At 39.7% G+C, this 20,382-nt stretch overlaps 2 protein-coding genes across 4 annotated transcripts; both read right to left on the bottom strand.

Annotated features, from left to right (window-relative positions):
- Nucleotides 1-1,664: 1,664 nt before the first annotated feature.
- On the bottom strand, nt 1,665-3,684 carry clec3a (C-type lectin domain family 3, member A). Of its 2 annotated transcripts, XM_004543136.5 has the most exons (3): nt 3,511-3,681; nt 3,340-3,426; nt 1,665-2,382 (listed from the first exon to the last, which is right to left on the bottom strand). In XM_004543136.5, exons 1-3 carry the CDS (start codon nt 3,635-3,637, stop codon nt 1,985-1,987), a joined length of 612 nt encoding a protein of 203 aa, XP_004543193.1. In that variant the 5' UTR covers nt 3,638-3,681; the 3' UTR covers nt 1,665-1,984. The 2 variants fall into 2 exon arrangements, with proteins under 2 accessions (XP_004543193.1, XP_004543194.1); XM_004543137.5 differs by lacking the exon at nt 3,340-3,426 and having other exon boundaries at nt 3,511-3,684.
- Nucleotides 3,685-5,630: 1,946 nt separating this feature from the next.
- On the bottom strand, nt 5,631-19,092 carry vat1l (vesicle amine transport 1-like). 2 transcript variants are annotated; one of them, XM_076882954.1, is made up of 9 exons: nt 18,632-19,092; nt 17,950-18,079; nt 17,508-17,723; nt 17,180-17,322; nt 15,097-15,200; nt 14,381-14,436; nt 14,047-14,241; nt 10,023-10,106; nt 5,631-5,873 (listed from the first exon to the last, which is right to left on the bottom strand). In XM_076882954.1, exons 1-9 carry the CDS (start codon nt 18,844-18,846, stop codon nt 5,718-5,720), a joined length of 1,299 nt encoding a protein of 432 aa, XP_076739069.1. In that variant the 5' UTR covers nt 18,847-19,092; the 3' UTR covers nt 5,631-5,717. The 2 variants fall into 2 exon arrangements, with proteins under 2 accessions (XP_076739069.1, XP_004543192.1); XM_004543135.5 differs by lacking the exon at nt 5,631-5,873 and adding an exon at nt 7,528-9,486 and having other exon boundaries at nt 18,632-19,086.
- Nucleotides 19,093-20,382: the final 1,290 nt, after the last annotated feature.

The following is a 20,382-nucleotide window of genomic DNA, read 5'->3' as shown; positions in this document are numbered from 1 at the left end:
ATAAAACCCCAGACCCAGAGATGAAATTAATAATGAGCAGAATCGACAGAATCGAGTTAAGATTACTGATGTGGCCCAGTCCCGTTTTCTCATGTGGCTCCTTGGAAAAATGAACAGCCAACCCCTTTGCTTTGTTCTTATGTTTCTTGTATTTTGCACACCTCTGTTGCTTGTGAAGCTTGCACACAAGAATTTCATGCACATGTGCTGTACCAGTGTACCAGCGCATGTGATGTGACAATAAAAGTGATTTGATTTGATTTGAGCTTGGTGGAGCTCAATGACAACAAAAATCACAAGGTGCACGCTTAGTATACCTGTCTGGGGATGTATTTGGCATGTATAAATTTATGTTTAGTTGAATTACAACACAGCAGCCCTGCAAAAGACTGGCGAACTGTCTAGGGTATACCCCGCCTTTCACTTTACTAGCAAACTAGATAAGAAACATGCATAGATCAGTAAATATGCTACAAATATATTATGACACACCATTCTAATCTGACATTCCATTCAGTGTTATAAAATATAAATATGATTGTGTAATTTGTATAAAATACAGATGTTGGCACTCATGGTGTCCTCGGCAATGTTTGTGCAAAGTTTCAAGATTGGTCCACTTGTCTAGGAGGAGATAGAGAACACATAATGTATACACTACAGTCATTATAGTATGACGATAGCTGGATAAAAGGTTAGCAAAAGGGATGGATGGGTTGGTACACATCAGTTTTGGCCAGCACTCAGTCTACAGAAAAGGGGTGGAACAGGTGTTTAATGGGGTCCCAGCTGCTCGTTTTTGCCTGGGGCTCTCTTTTAGAAATGTAATAAAGCTGTCTCCATATACCGCAGATGTGAATTCATCATTTTTTAATAGCTTATTGTGGGGAGGGATATAGGTGCTCATTACAGATTGAAGATTTAGCACAAAAAGAGGGAGAGAGACATAAATGTCCCTGCCTTGAACCGTGGTTAGTCGCCATCTCAACCATCTCAGCTGGCTGTGACTGAAGAGCAGATGTGGCGGACAGTGACACAGTAGTTGCTGAACTCTCATCTGTAGATTGTTAAACTGGTGTTTTGTAGTTAGATGACCAAAAATATTTTTCCTATAACCAGACATCTGCACTGCAGTGTGGCAGCAGCAATTCGGAGCAAACAGGGGTAAATATTTGACATTGTCACCTCACGAAGGTTCAAGGTGTGATAACGGCTCTATTCGGTGTCACTGCAATAAAAAATCTGAAATGTTGAGCACAACTGAGCCTGCAACTCCAGTTTTATCACAGCCCTGCTGTGTTGCTCAGGCCTCTTATAGATTGTAGCCAGGAAATGTTTAAACGTTACTCAACATTCAGAACTGCTTGTGCTACTTTTTTTTAAGTCAGTACATTTTATGACTGTTGTGCAACAAGGGTCCCTCAAACATGTTACATTTCCCGATAAAACAAAATGTTATCATTTTGTGGGTTTTGTTGCAGTTTCACACCAATGAATGTGAAACAGTCAAAAATACTTCATGAGAAGTTGAAGTGTGCACCGAGGAACTTTCTCATACTTATGTATGGAGTTGCATTAATGTAAAGTGTAAAATGATGAAATTAATAGACTAAAGCTAATGTAGAAAAGTAATGGTGAAATGAAATCATTTCCAGGAAACAACAGAAGCTTACATTTTTGTTTATTTCAGTGAAATTTCACTCATAATTTTTAATTTCATGATCTGCTCAGTCGATGTCCAAGCCATTGGGAATTGCTTCATGTGAAGATAAAGTTCTTGTATCACAGAGAACTCATATAAAATCCACCTATAGTTACTATTTTGAATATTAGGATTGTTTTAGAACCCAATTAATAACCACAGAGAAAAAAACTTCCTATCATAGACACAAGGGTTTGTACAGTTTTAGTCAAATAAACCTGCATCAGTGATCATCAAATCGTCAACATCCTTTTATTTAATTTCTTCTTTCCACTTCTGGCTTCAGGGAATGACATATTCACAGATGTACTTTTTCAGGCTGCGACACACCTCATCATACCACTTTCCTTGTGCAGCCACTGAAAGAGCAACACAGCTCTCCCTCTTCGTTCCTGTGGGCTGCTTCTTGGAGCGATCCCAGTTAAAGAAGCGGACTGGCTGGCTGTTGACATCGACATACTCGCCTTCTTTCACTATGTCTGCCACACCGATCCAGAAGTCCTTAGACCCGGGAGCACTCCTCTTTGCATAGTCTCTCAGTTCATTGTTTTCCAACATGTCCCGCGGTGTTGCAAGAGTTCCACCTTGTGCAATGCAGTCTTCATTTGCTTCATGGTAATGTTTGGGTTCCTCAATTGTAAGATAACACTTTCTATGAACTTTGATGCCCCGGAGACACACTGAAAACACAAAGCATTTACTTCATGAATTAATGAATGGTAAAGTAACACTATAAACTAGTCCCATCAAATTACATTGCAAGAACTATTCATGTAACCATCATGCAGCTTGCAAGTGAACCTGTTACTTTGCATTTAAAGGCTTCTTGGAGTGTTGCTGCCCTCTGCTGATAAGCTGGCACCATAAGGTTCATTCTACAATTAGGGGTACGCTTCATGTCTGCAGGCTGTATTGATCAATTTCATTAAATATTAATTTCAAGAAATTATCAAGTTTATATTCAGGCACATTTCTCTTTAATTAATACAGAAAAAGTCAACAGTTTTCATAATTTATATAGCAGAAAATTGGTATGCTATATCAGAATTAGCCTTTTGAGTTTGTGTATTAATTTAATTTTTATTTCTTCAAAGTCTCTTCTAACCCATTGATTTTCATTAAATCATTCACTTTGTGTTCAAGAAATCCTTGTTAAAGATTTAAATTCCTTCTGTTGAGGGAATTTGAAATGGTCAACTGTAACTTGACCTCAGTAGCTGATTAAAGAATAATTTGCTCTTCAGCATCCTCAGCAGCCTCTTCTCGGCCACAGAAAATCCAGTGCTGTTCTCAGACTTCAGATTTTGAAATCAAATAGGTGGAAAACCTCCCAAGAGACTCGAGGACTTTCTATGACACTGCTAATATCTGACAAAATATTGAATTTAAACATTAGCACTTAAGCAGCAGTTGATGGATTTTACACACTATAGGAGTATGTTGTGAAAGCGTCTCGATTATTATTTTTTCTTCCTTTTTTAGTTGATATGAAATGTGCGTCAGATTACAGAATCACTCTGACTTTTAAACTCTGGCTATTAAGTTATAAATGCAGCACTGTTCACACTCTTGCTCGTCTTACTTGTCTGTACATTAATATTAATTTATCAGGAATGCAGAAACGCTCTCACTAATACCTGTCTGCAGTGCCTGCATCTCTTTCAGAGAATTGACCTCCTGCCACAACCTCTGGAGCTGTGACATCACATCCTCCTCCTCTGTAGCTGCACAAGGAGGAGACAATTAAGAAAAAAACACACACACACAGGTCAGATAAAGCCATGATTTGATAGGATTTATACAATTACCTCCAGACTGGCGAGGTGAAACAGCCTTCCTGGTGCGAGATGGACCGCTGTTGCAGATGTGGAGCAAGGAGAAGCTGAGGACGAGGAAGACAGGGAGGCCCAGGCGTGCCATGTCTGCGGCCAGCATACAGGACACAGTGGCCCACGTTGTGCTGCTGTGAAAGGAACCAAAAGCTCTGCAGGCTGCTCAATATATACAGGTCCTCTGTATGCCTTTCCCTGTATTGGCTCTAAATGTGTTTGTTTTTGCCCAGACATCAGGAGGAGGTGAGGGAGGTTAAAAAGGGTGGAGGCCAATAATGATTTCCTTGTGTCGAGTTATTTTTAGATAAATATTTACTTGGGACAAGGTGCGCTAAGAAGCATTCACTTTCATTTCACAAACAAACCTGAAATCCATTGACTGCTTCAATACTACAGAGTGTTCTTCCTCTTTTCACATGTTAAGTTTGGACGTAATCAACTTGAGACTTGAAAACTTATACCACCTCTTAAGTGTCAAATGATGCAGCCTGGCAGTGAATTATCATTGTGCTCAGGAAAGGTTTAACCAACCACTTCAATAAATTTAAGCAACTAAATATACCTGGTACATCAATACAGCCTAGCTCTAGGCCTGTTTCAATCACAGGGACAGTTATGCAATATTTGAACATAAGGCTGCTATTAGAAGTCCAGTTTACAGCTTTAATGCAGGCGAGTTATTTTTAGAGGGAGATGTATACAGATGGGAGTGGGAGCTAAATAAGAAAAAAAAACTATTGGGCATATTTGCTCAATATAGCTATTCAACTGTCAAAACCAGTTCAAGCACATTTTCCTATTTTAGAATCTCAAACTGTTTTTTTAATAATACATCCACCCCCTGAGTGACATATTCTCTGGAATAATGCATTCCAATTATTTATTAAGAAATTTAATACATATAGATGCATATATGTCAACATGATGCGGCGAATGTGTGAGAAACAAACAATCCTACAAAATGAGCTTTTATAGACTTGTTGCTTAGTGGCAGGAATAAAGTTGTGCAAGCACATTAATGTATGATGTTCGAATGCAAGCTACGTAGCAGGTTATTTCTGGTTTGACTAATAATTGCTCATTGCTCAAGACCAAATGTGTGTGAATCTTCAAATAAGGCGGCGTTTGCAGCAGTTTTGCCTAGAGTGCACTCCTGATTCTGACCAAACAAACTGGGGAGAAATCACAGCAAAAGCCAAAATGAAACGGAGTAATGTTCGACCACCATCGTCATTAGACACAAGCACCATTGTCCTCCTCTGAGATCCATATGTTCTTTAGCAACACAACTGTGTTTCAGCTCTCTGTTTAAAGAGAAATCCCTGATGCTGTTGTCATCTTGTGCAACACTGAAGGCTTACAAAGAATCTGATTTACTTGTATGTCATGAGTTTTGTGTTTCAGATTCCTGTTAATATATTTTGATATTATGTTTCAGTTTTTGTTTTGTTTTGGGTTTTTTTTATTCCTTTTTCTATCCTGGTATATCATGAGTATTATTATTTTGAGTGTAGTCCCTGCTTTGATTTCATAGCCATCTCCTCATGGGTTTCCCTGTAAGTCCCTTTCCCCTCTTGTGTACCTTTTTCTTCTCCTCTCGGTCATCCGGTTACTTCCTGTTTTACTTTCAAGGTGTTTTTTTACCTGCAATTTTTCTCCTTTGTGATTCTCAGCCCCACCTTGACTGTCTTCACTTGTCTTGATTAGTTTCAGCTGTGCCCCGATCCCCACCTGTTTCCTGGTAGTGTATAACCCTGTGTTCATCTTTGTTTGCAATGTTCATTCCTTTTTGAATTTCTTCCTTGGTGCATTATTTACTTTCATGGTGTGTTATCCTGCTGTAGACCATCAGATGGGTACACTGTCGACATTAAGAGATGGACACGGCGTGGTGTTTAAATGATGCTCAGTTGCTACCAAGAGGTCGAACATTGTGCTAAGAAAATATCCCCCACACCATTGCACCAGCAGCAGTCTAAACTGTTGACATGAGGAATGCTCTCACGCTGTTTACACCAAATTCTGACCTTACCCTTCAAATGTCACAGCAGAAATCAAGAGTTGTCAGACCAATTCAATAAAATTTTATTTATATAGCACCAAATCACAACAACAGTCGCCTCAAGGCGCTTTATATTGTACAGTAGATCGTACAATAATAGATACAGAGAAAAACCCAACAATCATATGACCCCTATGAGCAAGCACTTTCGGTGACAGTGGGAAGGAAAAACTCCCTTATAACAGGAAGAAACCTCCAGCAGAACCAGGCTCAGGGAGGGGCGGCCATCTGCTGCAACCGGTTGGGGTGAGAGAAGGAAGACAGGATTAAAGACATGCTGTGGAAGAGAGACAGAGGTTAATAACAGATATGATTCAATGCAGAGAGGTCTGTTAATACATAGTGAGTGAGAAAGGTGACTGGAAAGGAAAAACTCAATGAATCATGGGAATCCCCCAGCAGCCTACGTCTATTGCAGCATAACTAAGGGTGGATTCAGGGTCATCTGATCCAGCCCTAATTATATGCTTTAGCAAAAAGGAAAGTTTTAAGCCTAATCTTAAAAGTAGAGATAGTGTCTATCTCCTGAATCCAAACTGGAAGCTGGTTCCACAGAAGAGGGGCCTGAAAACTGAAGGCTCTTCCTCCCATTCTACTTTTAAATACTCTAGGAACAACAAGTAGGCCTGCAGTGTGAGAGCGAAGTGCTCTAATAGGGTCCTACAAGGTCATTAAGCTAAGATGGTGCCTGATTATTTAAGACCTTGTTCGTGAGGAGCAGGATTTTGAATTCAATTCTGGATTTAACAGGAAGCCAATGAAGGGAAGCCAAAACAGGAGAAATATGCTCTCTCTTTCTAGGCCCTGTCAGTACTCTTGCTGCAGCATTTTGGATTAACTGAAGGCTTTTCAGCGAGTTTTTTGGACATCCTGATAATAATGAATTGCAGTAGTCCAGCCTGGAAGTAATAAATGCATGAACTAGTTTTTCAGCGTCACTCTGAGACAGGATATTTCTAATTTTAGAAATGTTGCGCAAATGGAAGAAAGCAGTCTTACATATTTGTTTAATATGTGCATTGAAGGACATGTCCTGGTCAAAAATGACTCCAAGGTTCCTCACAGTGTTACTGGAGGCCGAGGTAATGCCATCCAGGGTAAGAATCTGGTTAGATACCATATTTCTAAGATTTTCAGGGACGAGTAAAATAACCTCAGTTTTATCTGAATTAAGAAGCAGAAAGTTAGCGGCCATCCAGGTCGTTATGTCTTTAAGACATTCCTGCAGTTTAACTAATTGGTGTGTGTTATCTGGCTTCATGGACAGATAGAGCTGGGTGTCATCAGCATAGCAGTGAAAATGTATGCTATGTCTTCTAATGATGCTGCCTAAGGGAAGCATGTATAATGTAAACAGAATTGGTCCTAGCACTGAACCCTGTGGAACACCATAATTGACCTTAGTGTGTGAAGACGACTCTCCATTTACACGCACAAATTGGAGTCTATAGATATGATACAAACCACTGCAGCACAGTACCTGAAATACCTACAGCGTGCTCTAATCGCTGTAGCTATTTCAGGCCAGGCAACATTTTTCCAATCTCACATTGTCTAATTTTAGTGAGCCTATGTGAACTATATCCTCGTGCTCTTAGCTGACAAGAGTGGCTCCCAGTCTGTTCTTCTGCTGCTGTAGTGCGGCTGCTTTAAGTTTCAATATTGTGGACATTCAGAGATGCTCTTCTTCATACTGGTTGTAATCAGTTATTCACATCTGACATGAACTAGACATTTTCACCCAACAAAGTATTTCTGAAATAGTCAGCCCATCTGTGACCAAAAAGCACGAGTTCAAAGTCACTTAAATCACCATGTTCACCATAATAACCATATCTAGATGCCTACATGAATGGAGTTGCTGCCATGTGATTGGCTGATTAGACATTTGCATTAACGAGCACCTGAACACGAGTCAAAATCGCAAGAAATGCTTTGCAGATAAATTTATTCAAGTAAACAGAGCAGTGCTCAAAGAAAGTACACAACAAAAATGTGACAAAAATATATCACAGGTAAACCATAGTTTGAGGAATTTTGTGAACACACTACAGTGCTGAACAAGTTGTACACATTTCTTTCTTTTGTTTTTTTTAAACGAGGCAATATGAATACACATACAACTGTCTCTCTCACGCACACAGACACTAACAGGGACATTGAAGGCATCGAATTTTAGATTTTCTTCCCCAAATTGTCTAAATAACGCCCTAAATTTCAAGTCTAGGATATAATTTATCTGATCACTTTAGTAAACCCATTGAACATCTTCTCTTCACTGTTTATCACATTCAAAGCATGCAGTGTTTACTCATAACTTTTAAGCTACACATTGACTAGTTTCTACTTTTTTCAATTACAAAACACTGACATCCTGTGTTGTTTTTGTAGATGAGCCTAAAATGATGAAGGATTCAGACAGCTAGCCGATACAAACACACCGAGTAAGCAAGGTAGCGTAATTAGAGAAATTGAAATAGTGTAGCAGATTCTCACAAGTTTCAAAAATAAAATCGTCTGAGTAGGTGGGTGTACTTGCAGAGTAAAGGCAGAGCTTGCCATACTTAACTAAAGCGCTGCACAGTGTTCCTAAATCAGCCTCATACACGAGCTCACTGTAAAAATACGTCGTCAGTTATGGAGTTTTACGGCACTTTTGTTGTGAGGCACCAGCAAGTAAACAACTTTGGTCAGACAGGCAAGCTAGAGACTCTAAATACCTTAAACTGCAGTCTGAGTCCGACTAACTACTTAATGCTCAAGAAAAACCAGGATTTTGACGCAGGTATAAATTGAAATTTGTCCTGTTCTACTCAAGTGTTTACAAATCTGTTCACGGTTTTCTGATCGGAAACAATAAATGTTACAATCGTGGTGTTACACATTATGTAAATTCTGAATATACAGTTCAGTGGGAAAAATAAGTCCAAATCCCTCTTATTAAATGATCCAATGATGTTTTTTTTTTTTTTTTTAAACAGATTACACTTCATTTTCCACCTAAAAATAACTTTTTGTTTGTTTGTTCAATGTGAACTGCACATAAGGAATACATTTCAAGTATTTTACACTTGTTTGTAGCTCAAAGGCACTAGTGATCCCATAATATAAGGTTGGCACATTAGCATAAAATGTCATGCAAATATCTACACTCAGTCTTTTCTGCCTCTCCTGGCTTACATATTAGTTAACACAACAAAGGGATGCACTCCCTTGATCGGAACAATTAGAACACTGGGGTCACTTTCTCAAACCTATTTCAGCTGTTCGCTTTTAATTCTCACAGCCGAGCACAGAAAAATACTTCTTTTTTCCCCTGTGCTGTGAAATATTTAGAAATGTTTCCTTGTTACTATTTGACACTTAGGCGCTTTACTTAATCTATTTCATGGGGTGCTAATCATAAAACGAGAATAGCAGGTCGGCAGGTTTAAATGCTTATGTGGTTTGCTGTTAATTTAATAAACTGTGGGCAGATGCAGTTAACTATAAAGTGAACACAAACCTATTCATATTATTGGCTAGCAGGTAATTACTTCATAGTACAGCATATAATGTAACACTGTGTTGAAAATGGCTCTTGCACATTGTGGCATCCTATCCTTTGCTTAGACTAATCAATTGACACATAATAGGAAACGGACAAGAGGCACTAAAGTATACTGCACATACATACATTCATGCATACAGCACATGCACACAAACACACACGACTGGGGTTGTGTTGCTCTGGTGAAACTGTGCTGCCTCTCCAGTGTCTCTAGGTGTGCTGCAGTGGGATTTTGTCGGGTCTAATGGATAAAAGGCATTCGCTCCTTGCTGTCGTTGTCTCCCTCGGGCTCCTCTTCTTCCTCTCCTGCTTCACTGGTCTCCGTGCTGTCGCTGGCCATCTACAGATAAAACATTTTTTACTGCCACCATTAACCGTTTAGTGGAAACAGAGGTGGAAATAAATGTGAGCTGACATCAAATCACACAGCGAACTCTGCTAATGGGCAGAGGATGGGCTGACATGACAATGGAAATGAAGAGGACAGCAGGAAATCCAGCTCTCACAATCCTGACATGAGAAGAAAATGTGCAGTTACTTATGTGGTTTGCTGTTTATATATATATATATATATATATATAGTTTTACTACAAATGCCACTTTGTATGTCAGCTAGCAAATGAAGTGTGAGAAGAATACCTTTTGCATTTCTAAAAAAAATCATTTTCATTATAGATTTTCTTAAAAATGTGGACTTGGAATTCATATTTATCCAATTTTGCATCCAGACAATCCTACATAAACTACAGTAGGCTTGAATATAAGACCGATCCATACGGAGAAATTAAAACTCTTAACAGCCATGTCTGTTTATGTATGCAGTCTGTCACCTTTTAAAAGAGAAAATGTCTATATAGCAATAAAAGCCTTTCGTACCAGAGGGGTGGGAGACTTCTCAACATCCAGAATGAGTTTTCCTATGTTGCCTCTGTCATGAATTCTCTGCATCGCCTCTTTTACCTGAGAAGAAAACATAAGTTTAACCTCTTCTTAAAAAGCCGCACAGATCTTATTCTCAACATGTAAAAAAAGCTGGTTTAACAATAAAAGATCTCTAACAGAGAGACTGCTGTAAAATTGGATTAAAAAAAAAAAAACACCAGCTGATAAAATTTCAAAATCACAAAAAGATTCAATAATTTTCTGCAGATTGTAGACACGGGATCCATTTTTAGCACAGCTATATTACAGACTTCCTGTGCGAGGAAAGTTAATGGCCTTAACGGTGACAAAATGATGCTGACTCACTCTGCTGGCTGATATTTGACATCACGCTGAACACCTCACTGATGCAAGATCTATAGCAAGAGATTGAATTGAAAATCTGGCAGGGAGGGACAGGCTCTAATAACAGATACATTAAGAATAACTGTTTCTGCAGTCTTATTCCAGAAATGGTTTATTCTACACTGCAAAAAATCTTAGTCACATTCTGCAAAATAAATAAAGTCTCAGACCACACCTCCTAATAACCTGGCTCACTGTTATCCCCACATTCAATAGCTACAGTAGATAGAATTAAAATAAAATAAAGAACAACCCTTCTAGGAACTGAACCAAGGACTCCAAACTCAATTAGGCAGCTACATCTATAGCACACATTATGCCGTCTTCAGAGATAAAATGTGATGCTGTGCACTACACTGCAGAGTAAACCATAGGTGACCTATCACGTCTGTGATATAATAAAGGACATCATGTATCAACATGATAGGGCTCTTAAACTATCTTTAAATGAAGATGAGGCTTCTGCCACTCGGCTGTCTGTGGAAAAATACCATGACACGTTCAAATTCAGCAAAACCCCTCAATTCAGTGCTCCTGCTAGGAGAGCAAAACTGAGTAAGACAGTGAGTCAGAATCTTTTAGGTTTGTGTGATCTTTACTGCCAGCTAAAGAAAATCAGAAATAAGGTGTGTATTGTCGGTAGACTGAGGCAAGCGGGCTGCTGCAGAGAAATCCCTGTGCACATCATCAGCGCCTGTAAACAAAATCCCAGAACACTAAGCACTGCGTTGTGGCGAACTCTACAGCTTGCATTCAAATGAAAATAATTCAATATCCAGTCGTGATGCAGCAGTTGAGGCAACAGTTTGCCATGCACTGACAAGGCTCCTGCAAATGTACACTGTTTTCGAAAAACCCACACTTCATATGCTGTCATAAAACATCACGCTCGTGTTCACCAACACGGCCTGGGAGCAATAAGAGGCACAACATGTGACAACGAGCGACGCTTTCCGGTTCCGTATTGCCATCCAGCAGGCAAAAGGAGACCAGAAACAACGTTTATGAACGACTGCTAGGCCATTCAGTCATCATTATTTATTTTGCTGTGACAGCAACTTACTTAACAGGTTAAAGAATCAACTCTGTTAGGCATGGTGCTACTGATAAAAGGGCAAAAATAAAGTCAGACCCACCACAAAAGATTACCATGCCATATCATGCACTCACGCAGACGCAGCTGAGTGTATGCCTTTGTCTGGAACCCGTTGTGTCACAGAAATCAAGCCAATAGGAAAAGTGGGTCATAAACCTGTACAGCACTTTGCTGTTAGGTAGCAACTTTCCAGAAGAGGTTGGGGGTTGGATAAATTCCGCTTACATTTTGAGCGAATTAGGTCTCTGTGCATAATGACCAATTTTCATGCAACGTGGGTTCGATTTTGTTTTTCAGGATTTTTAATAGCATTCAGCGTAGAAGCTGTACAATATTTTCCTGACTGAAACTAGCAGCGATTAGAAAAACTCCCATTATTCTGTCCCAGCCATGCATATTGTCCAACTTCTCATTCCGGAAAGAAAGGTTGCAATGGTCAGCATGTAAACTAACCTCTCCTTCCAGGCATATAAACAACCGAGGCAAGCTGTGCCCCTGACACTACATCCCACGCTATCCTCCCCTCTAATGAGATTCTTCATGGGCAATGGTTCCAGTGAATAGCCTGAACAATCTGCCAAAGTAATGACAACAGTGCATGGAAAGTTTCCCATGAGAAATTATTTCACAAAAATATCTCTCCGACTGTAGACAGAGTCTAGAATAACTTACAGTAAGCTTTTTGTGATTATTACTTACACTGCCTCTGCTTTCATCTAAATTCCTGAGGTATTTTTCAGTATGAAACAAAGTCCAAGGATAAACTTTCTGCTTCTTTTTCCAGTAACCAGAAAATCAGTGGACTGGGGTGGCCATGGCTCAGGAGATAGAGCAGATTGTCTACTAATTGGAAGGTTGGTGGTTCAATCACTGCCTGCTCCACTCTGAATATTATAGTATTCTTGGGTTGCTCCCATTATGTTAGAGTGAAAGTTAGATGTTGAAAAAAGGGCCCGTTTTTTAAAGTGCTTTGAGTAGAAATGCACTATACAAAAACCAGTCCATTTAGTCTCAAGTCCCCAGCTGCAGGTTCTTCATTGATTCTGGCGTTTGTTAGGTCTGAAATGGTGCAGAGGTAAGTCATTCAGAGCTGCAAGGCTTTGCCGAATTCATTAACCTACAAGAATATTAAAAGTGCAGCTTTTCCACCCCACAGGTGCAGAAAAATGAATAAATCAACCACCATCTGTACAGCCCACACATTCCTTGTTTGCAAATGGTTTAATTAAGCAAATAAGAGAAAACAGCTGTGGCGATGGGCCATGGTTGTCCCCATCTTTGTGAATCATTTAACTACAGACGAAAAACACAGAACTGTTCCTGCCTTACTCCGATCCCCGTTTTACTGTATCCACTGCAGGTACACGTGGACATCAGAGGAAGGATCACAAATATGAAAAAGGGGTTAAACTGAAGCTGTTCTCATGAAGGAGCCCAGCAGTGGTCAAATGCACACCGGCTAAACCCGCATCACAAGCCGGAGCTTTTATGGATAAATATGGGGATTAAGTGGATGAATAAGCATGATGGCCCTGCATACAGTTAAAGTAGTGAGTGTGTGTTACCTTGTATAAAACAAATCAGTGCATTTTCTGTTATTTCGGACCATTTTAATAAACAGAAATGATTATTATGCTTGGACAACTAAAACCCCCAATTAGCAAACTTGCTTTATAAAAAAAAGTATTTCATTACGATGCCGGTGATTGTCCTTTGGCTTGGATTTAAGCGTTTTTGGGGGGCACTAAAAATTCTTTTAGGCAGGAAAAACCCTGTAAGTAGCATAGGTACGCTCTCTTAAAGTGGTACTTTTCCATTAGGCTTATGTACCAATGGGGATGTGAGCCACAAATGCCCTTGTAAAAATATAGCAGAGCGAGCAAAGTAAAAAGAGGAAATCGAGCATAGATGTGGTAATATTCATCTGTCTGTAAAATTGCCTATGTGATGGAAAGAGTCTGGTTTTCAATGCTTCAATATGTTCTACACACAACCAATTGTGACAGTGTATTTATGAGTCTCTCTTTTTCCAGTCATGGGTCTTCATTTACTACTGATGTTCCCCTGAACTCAAATCCCTTTTAAATGTTGCACAATGCAGGAAAAGACTGATCCGGATCTCTTAATGTAAATATCAAATTATTAGAGGAAACATGCATCTACTGTACAAAGGTTCCTGAGAAACTGAATGATCACAGTTATAGGAAGACTTAAAGAATCTGTAGAAATCGAGTGTCAAGTGCTTGATGTATGGGCTGTTTGGCTTTTTGTGTTGGTGTGACATAATAGTTGAACAGGAAGATTCAACCTACCCACCATCTGTGGAAGAATGTCCAAGGACAGCTGACAACGTTCAGCAGCGACAAACAACACATTATATTCTGTCCAGGATGTTTAAACCAATTCTTCTTAAAATCTTTTCTGGCATCTCGGATTGCCCGACGTGATCGGGTCATTTTTAATTTGATCCTCATCGATCTCTGTGTCTTAAACCCTCTGATTACTTCAAGTTCTTACCTCCTCCAGCGCCCAGAGGGAGTCCACTACAGGCTTGATCTTCTTCTCTTCATACAAACACAGGAGTTTGTCCATCACTGATTTCACGAGGCCACATCTCCCTTGTTTGAAGAGCAGGTTGAGGAGCGAAAATCCAGCTATGACTTTGTTCTCTTCGTATAGCTTAATAGGGTTCACCTTCTCCACCTGCCACCACTGTAAAAACAAATAAACAAGCAAACGAGGGTGACGGATGTGTGCGTGCGTTTCATTTCCTGTGACTTATAATTGATTGGGCAGTTACAGGGTGTAGTTTCCTTTCAAATATTGATGATAGACTGCATCTCTGACTCACAGATTTTGCAAAGCTGAAGAAACTCTTTGTTTCCCCAGTTACCATGTTTGACGCGCCTGAAAAAACAAAAATAAAAGGATTTCTGTATACTGGACAGAAGTGACTAGTCAATAATTGGCAGCCATGAAGCATGAAGGGAGAGTGGGGGAGGATCAGCTGGCACCTTTAGCCCTTTAGATCTGTGCAAGTATGCCTTTGCACATTTTGAGTATGGCTGCAGATAATGAATTAATCTCTCTGTAATCATGTTACTTGATTCATGAGGCTTGACAGAAGCTAAAGTAATTAACGGAGACCAGATAAGACTGGTTGCTGTGAAGGACAATACATTCAATTTGCAGGCTCTGGAGTATATATTATTCAAATGACACTCACTATTTTGCGACTAGATCTGTGCCACTCTTATGGGTGTGTGTAAAAATTGAAGCTGCAGCAAGAAGACAGATAGATTGCCATGAGGAATGTAAAACAGCTACTCGGGCTCTGTGCAAAAGTAACAAAATCCAACTAAAAGTACCTCTAAAGCTTCTTTAATCCACACGCAAACTGGTATAAAAATCTCTGCGTGTTCGTGCCAGACTGCTTTTTTGGGCCAGGGAATTTGACTCGAGAGTGAGACTGTACTTCTCAATATTTGAAGTAAGATTTAAAATGTAGTTATTTTGACTTTGAAGCGATACATTTTTGCACAGTAAAGGAATACATATCATCCCCACCATACAGGATGTAAGTTCCCAGCGGCTTCAGCAAACTCAGGCCTTTGCCTGTGTTCTCCCCACACAGGCAGTCAAGCACAATGTCCACTCCCTCTGGAGAAATCCTGAAACACCAAGAACAAAGGGACAGTTAAAAAATATTCAATTGAGCTAATAAACATGCAACATGCAGAGATTTAAACACTTCATTAGAACCAGTAAATTATTTGAATGTTGTCTCATAAATGAACAGATTATTTTAAACACAGATTTGAGCTGAAACATTTAGCCTCGATGGTAAGATTAGCAGAAAAAAGATTTGGACACATTTTGGACAAATTTGAATCGATTTCAGACATAATACTTTTTTTTGCCTTTTTAATGTAGTATTCCACTTTTGTCTAAGAAAACAAGTGATTTAAGGAATGGAGGCAGTTATATGAAAGGTTTCTACTCTTACTGAGCCCGCAAGAAACTTAGACGCTACAAGCCACATTCACACAGCACTATATTTTATCTGTCACCCCCACATTCATTTTGGGGTTAAGCATCTTAACGTTTTGAAAGGCAGACCGGAGGAGCTGCGGATCACACTACCCACCTTTCAGCCGGTGGATAACCCACTCTACCTCCTGAGTCCCAGTCACCCAGATTTAGAAAGCTCACAAGGGTAAAAATATAACCAGTAGATTAATCTAAAATCCAAATAACAGGCAACATTCAATTACCATTAATCAGTTAAGCAACTAATTGTTTCAGCTTTACTGAAAATGTCATGAAGAATTCGAGCAGTTGAGTTAAAGTACAGTGAAAGGCAGAGATATGACTGCACTGGCTTGTTTGTGTCCACAAGCACTAAATGTAAACGTGCAAAACATACTCTGTAAGCATATATATAGATATATGTATATATAAATATATATATAATTTATTTATATGTGTGTGTGTTTTCAGCCTGTGATTCATGCTGGAGCAGCTTCAGGTTTTGTCTAATCATGGATTCATAAGATAAGGAGCTTGGTTCTCTGGAGTATTACTCTGAGAAAAAGTTGCAGCCCACGTTTTCTTATACAGGGATTATTGATGTGTTGCAGTGCCCACGTAGCTCCTCATCGGTAACATATTTTACACTGTGTTACAAAAAGTTTCTGATCTCATCGCACACAGAATTAGCCAGTGGAAAAAAAAGGGCCATAATGAGACTTTTTAGAGTACGGTATATGAAAGAATGAAAGGCATGTTATTATCAAGGGGACATTAAGTCCATACTTTCTGCCTTGTGGCCCCAAACACCCGGCTGGCTGAACAGCTTGGTGGTCTTGTGATTCTCATGGTTTTTTGCCTTTTGTAAAAGGGCTAATTTAATTGTACTTTGCACTTGATCCTGAGAAGAATGTGTGGACCAGTGAGATGAAAGGCATATTAATCCACTACCACTGCTGACATGTATGCAGAAAGCACTCAACATCATTTCCTAATCAAGCCATTTGCATCTGTAGGTACTACAACGTGGCAAATATGGATTTTCATACATCATACTAATGCGCATCTACCCTGTTTCTAGTATAGCCACAGATAATTACTGCCAGAGCTCTGTGAAGCAGAGGAGGCCGTTTGGTGATGAAATAATCAAAAGCTTTGCAACATCATTAGAACTACATGAAACCTCCGCAGATTAATTGTAGTAGACCTGTGGCATACCGCATCCAATCCCATGAACGTTTGCAACCAGCGGTTTCTTTGTAGCGTAAACCGTCTCTGATGTCAGTGTAACGTGTAAGAAATCGCTCCTCTGGCCTAATTGGCTCAGCTGTTCCACATTGCCGCTACAGACCTCCACCCTACACAATGCTGCTGCTTGCTGAGATGAGCTGTGAGTTGCCATGGTGACCACAGCCACACATGACCAATAAAGCAAGCAGTAACATCTGCATCCTCCAGCAGGCCTCTTACCCTCTGTTAACTAAGCGTTGTCACGTTAGTTTAAAGGGGTAACCGGCAACATCTTCACCTGACTACATCTCCACATTCAGTCTTGACTCAATGAGTGAATGTTGCCAAAATTTGTCAAAAAGAAGTAAAACCACTTACACAACACACTTACTTTTTGACTTCTTGGATGTAGTCAACATTTCTGTCAAAGAGGTGAGCCACGGAGTCTCTAATGGCTGCGTGTTTGAAACACGAAGCGATCCCAAACACAGTGACATTAGGCACGGTGGAGCAGAGCTGAGCCACAGCTTGACCCTGAACATAATAACAGTTATAATAATGTATCAGTGCCCGAGAGCACAGAGGATAAGGAAAGCAGACATAAACATAAATCATACCACGGCATAAATAGCACTATTAACAGCGGGGATTAAACAACAATTCCATATGTGTGCATTTGTTTAGAGGGTGTGCACTAGTCATATGAGAACTGGACTTACTACACCACCTCCTACTGAGTGGACCAACACTGACATCCCTTCTCGCAGATTGGCAACCTCAAAGAGCATCATATAAGCAGCCACAAAGTTCAGGGAGAAGGCTGCTGCTTCAGCGAACGTCATTTCATCTGGCATCTTGTAGACAAAATCCACGGGTGCACAAACCACCTCCGCCCAGGCGTTGTAATTCACAAAAGCCATGACTCTGTCGCCTATCTGAAAGAAACATGTGAGGGAAGGAGGTCAACACACGGCAGACACTAACGTGAGCCCGTCATGTGGCAGTAAATGTCATCAGATTATGAATTAACAGCAGTATATTTCTGATTGTTACGCTTACAGCACTTATTGCAATCTGCATCCTCTCTAGTTTTATTGGTGTACTTCTCTGGCAGCATGTACTCATAGAACAACTGCATCAACAAGCTGTAATTACACTAACCTCAAATCCCTTTGTGTTTTCACCCACTGACTCTACTATTCCAGAGCACTCAAATCCAGGGACAAGAGGGGGTTTGGGGGGATTATCGATAGTCCCCTGACGTACCATCAGGTCCAGGAAATTCAAGCCACTGCAACAAAGAATAATTCTTGTTTGTTTACACTGGAATCCATCTGATTCGATATCTGGATGACGACCATGACCCTGAACAGTCTCTAACAGCTTTTTAATATCAAATATTTAGCATGAGGTGTTAAGAGATGTAGGGATTACCCAGCACTGTTTATTGCATTATTATGAGCAGTGAGTCACAGGCTTTTCCTCTGTGAATAAACAGTACACTTTAATTTTCCCAATGTCACACTGCTAACACTGGCAAAAGCTCAGCTGCAACCTGGGGAAAAATGACTTGCTCAATATCTTGTAAACAAGCGCTTAGAAAATAGAAAGTGTGACATAGAATGACTGGAAACTGTGGCATCAGATATGCTTGTTATGAACATCAGCCACCCAACCTCCTGTACCAGAAAAGACCTGTGGATTCATGACTGCGAATTTCTGTGTAAGCCTTGTTGATCAGCGTTTAGACTTCACAAACGCACCATGCAACGTGGGAGTAAAAGACCAGATCAGACCGCAGCTCACAAGTACAAATGAAAAACACTGACACCCTCATATTTACCATGTTTTCACGCGGATCTTCACTTCACCATCCTGAGGCTCGGGCATTGCCTTCTTGGTCACCCTGAGTTTGTTAAGACCCCCAAAACCTGACAATATCACCGCTCGCATTTCTTTGGCATTGCCAGACGTCTCCACGTTGTCTATTTCTTTCTTCACATTTTTGTCTATCATGTACTCGGTTTCCTCTGTCATGTCTGCTCCTTCTTTAGCCATGTCGAAGACCAGCTGCTCTGCCTCCCCGTTCCTAGTCGAGAGTGATTTGGGCGTGCAGCCGGTGCAGCCTGCACACAGGCAGGCGCTGTATGGACGGTTATCCACAGTGGAAGCTGAATCCTCATCATCTGCAAGCGACGTGCACTCACGCAGGTTTAAAGTTCCAGTATTTTAAGTCTGACAGATGGCGATTAATTCAACAAAAAAAACTTTGCTATTTCAAATCAGGAAATTATTTCATCCTGGTGAATTATCCTTCCTTGCGCCAGTACGACTTATAAAGTGCACCATCTGGTGGTGAAGCGCCCGCAAAACTTTTAAGTCTGATGAACTCCTTCAGATGCCCTCGGCAGCACAACCAAGTAGGATATAAATAAATAATCGTTAACCTCATAATAAAGATTCAAAGTTTTATAGTTTAATGGGATGTTTTCTTTTATTCTCCTTTAAAGGGTTAAACTATAAAAATGACCAGAGGAAACAAAACAAACAAACCTGGAAGAATTAGCGAAGAATTAACAACAATCAATCATGGTATGCATGATTGTGTGCGAGTGCAACATTCCTATTTAAAATAATGTATTCGTGACTTGTAGACTTGAAGTTTCTTCGAGGCTATAATTTTTTTTTTTTAAATTTGGATACATTTAATACATATATAATACATATTCTTTTACATCCCTCGAAATCTCTGTTTAAATTAACTATTAAACAGGGCTAAACGATGTTTAAATGACAATATATAATAAATAAATAACTAAAAGACAGATTTTTTAAAAATTGATAAATCTGTCAAAATTGACTTGAGTAACTCAAAATGTCATATTATTAGTTTATTAATAATAATAATTTATTATTTATAGATACATAACCCCAAATTCTGAGATTAAAACCTCAAAAAAAAATTTTGAGGGCAAAAAAAATCTTTTTTCTCCTATTCGTAAGTCAAGATTGAGATAATAACCAAAAATTTGTAGATAATATTTTTTCCCCCAGTGATGGAAACAAGATTCTGCATTTAAAGCTCGTGAATTAATTTCTTAATTTGTATATCACACGGTTGCAACCTAAAAATAAGGCTTTTATTATGACTGTAAAAAAAACAAAACAAAACAAAAAAACCCAAAACAAAACAGTGAAAAGCATTTCACTATCAGAATCAGAATCAGAATACTTTATTCATCCCGAGGGAAATTAGGGGTTACAGCAGGCAGCACGCTAATGGCGCATGCGCACTCACAAAGGAACCTTCTGACCAACTTTACACAAACATCACATTGGGCAGACATGTCAGAAGGTAGGCTGATAGGAAAAAAAACAACGAAAATACACTACATGAGGTAAGAGGAGGAGAAAAAAAACTCCACTCAGACTGAGCTCCTAGTGGGAGAACAGTTTGATAAAAGAAAAAACACCTCAGCACAAAAGCACATGACTATCAATACACCATAGAAACACGAGACAAGCAACAGGGGCGGGTAAAGGGTAAGAGAGAGCCGGCGTAGACAGCGCATCCGGTCCTGCAGCATCTGTGCT

Source organism: Maylandia zebra, linkage group LG1 (genome assembly GCF_041146795.1).
Source record: "Maylandia zebra isolate NMK-2024a linkage group LG1, Mzebra_GT3a, whole genome shotgun sequence".
NCBI lineage: Eukaryota > Metazoa > Chordata > Actinopteri > Cichliformes > Cichlidae > Maylandia > Maylandia zebra.
The sequence above is the reverse complement of the archived record's forward strand: the minus strand, read 5'-3'. Positions and strand labels throughout refer to the sequence as shown.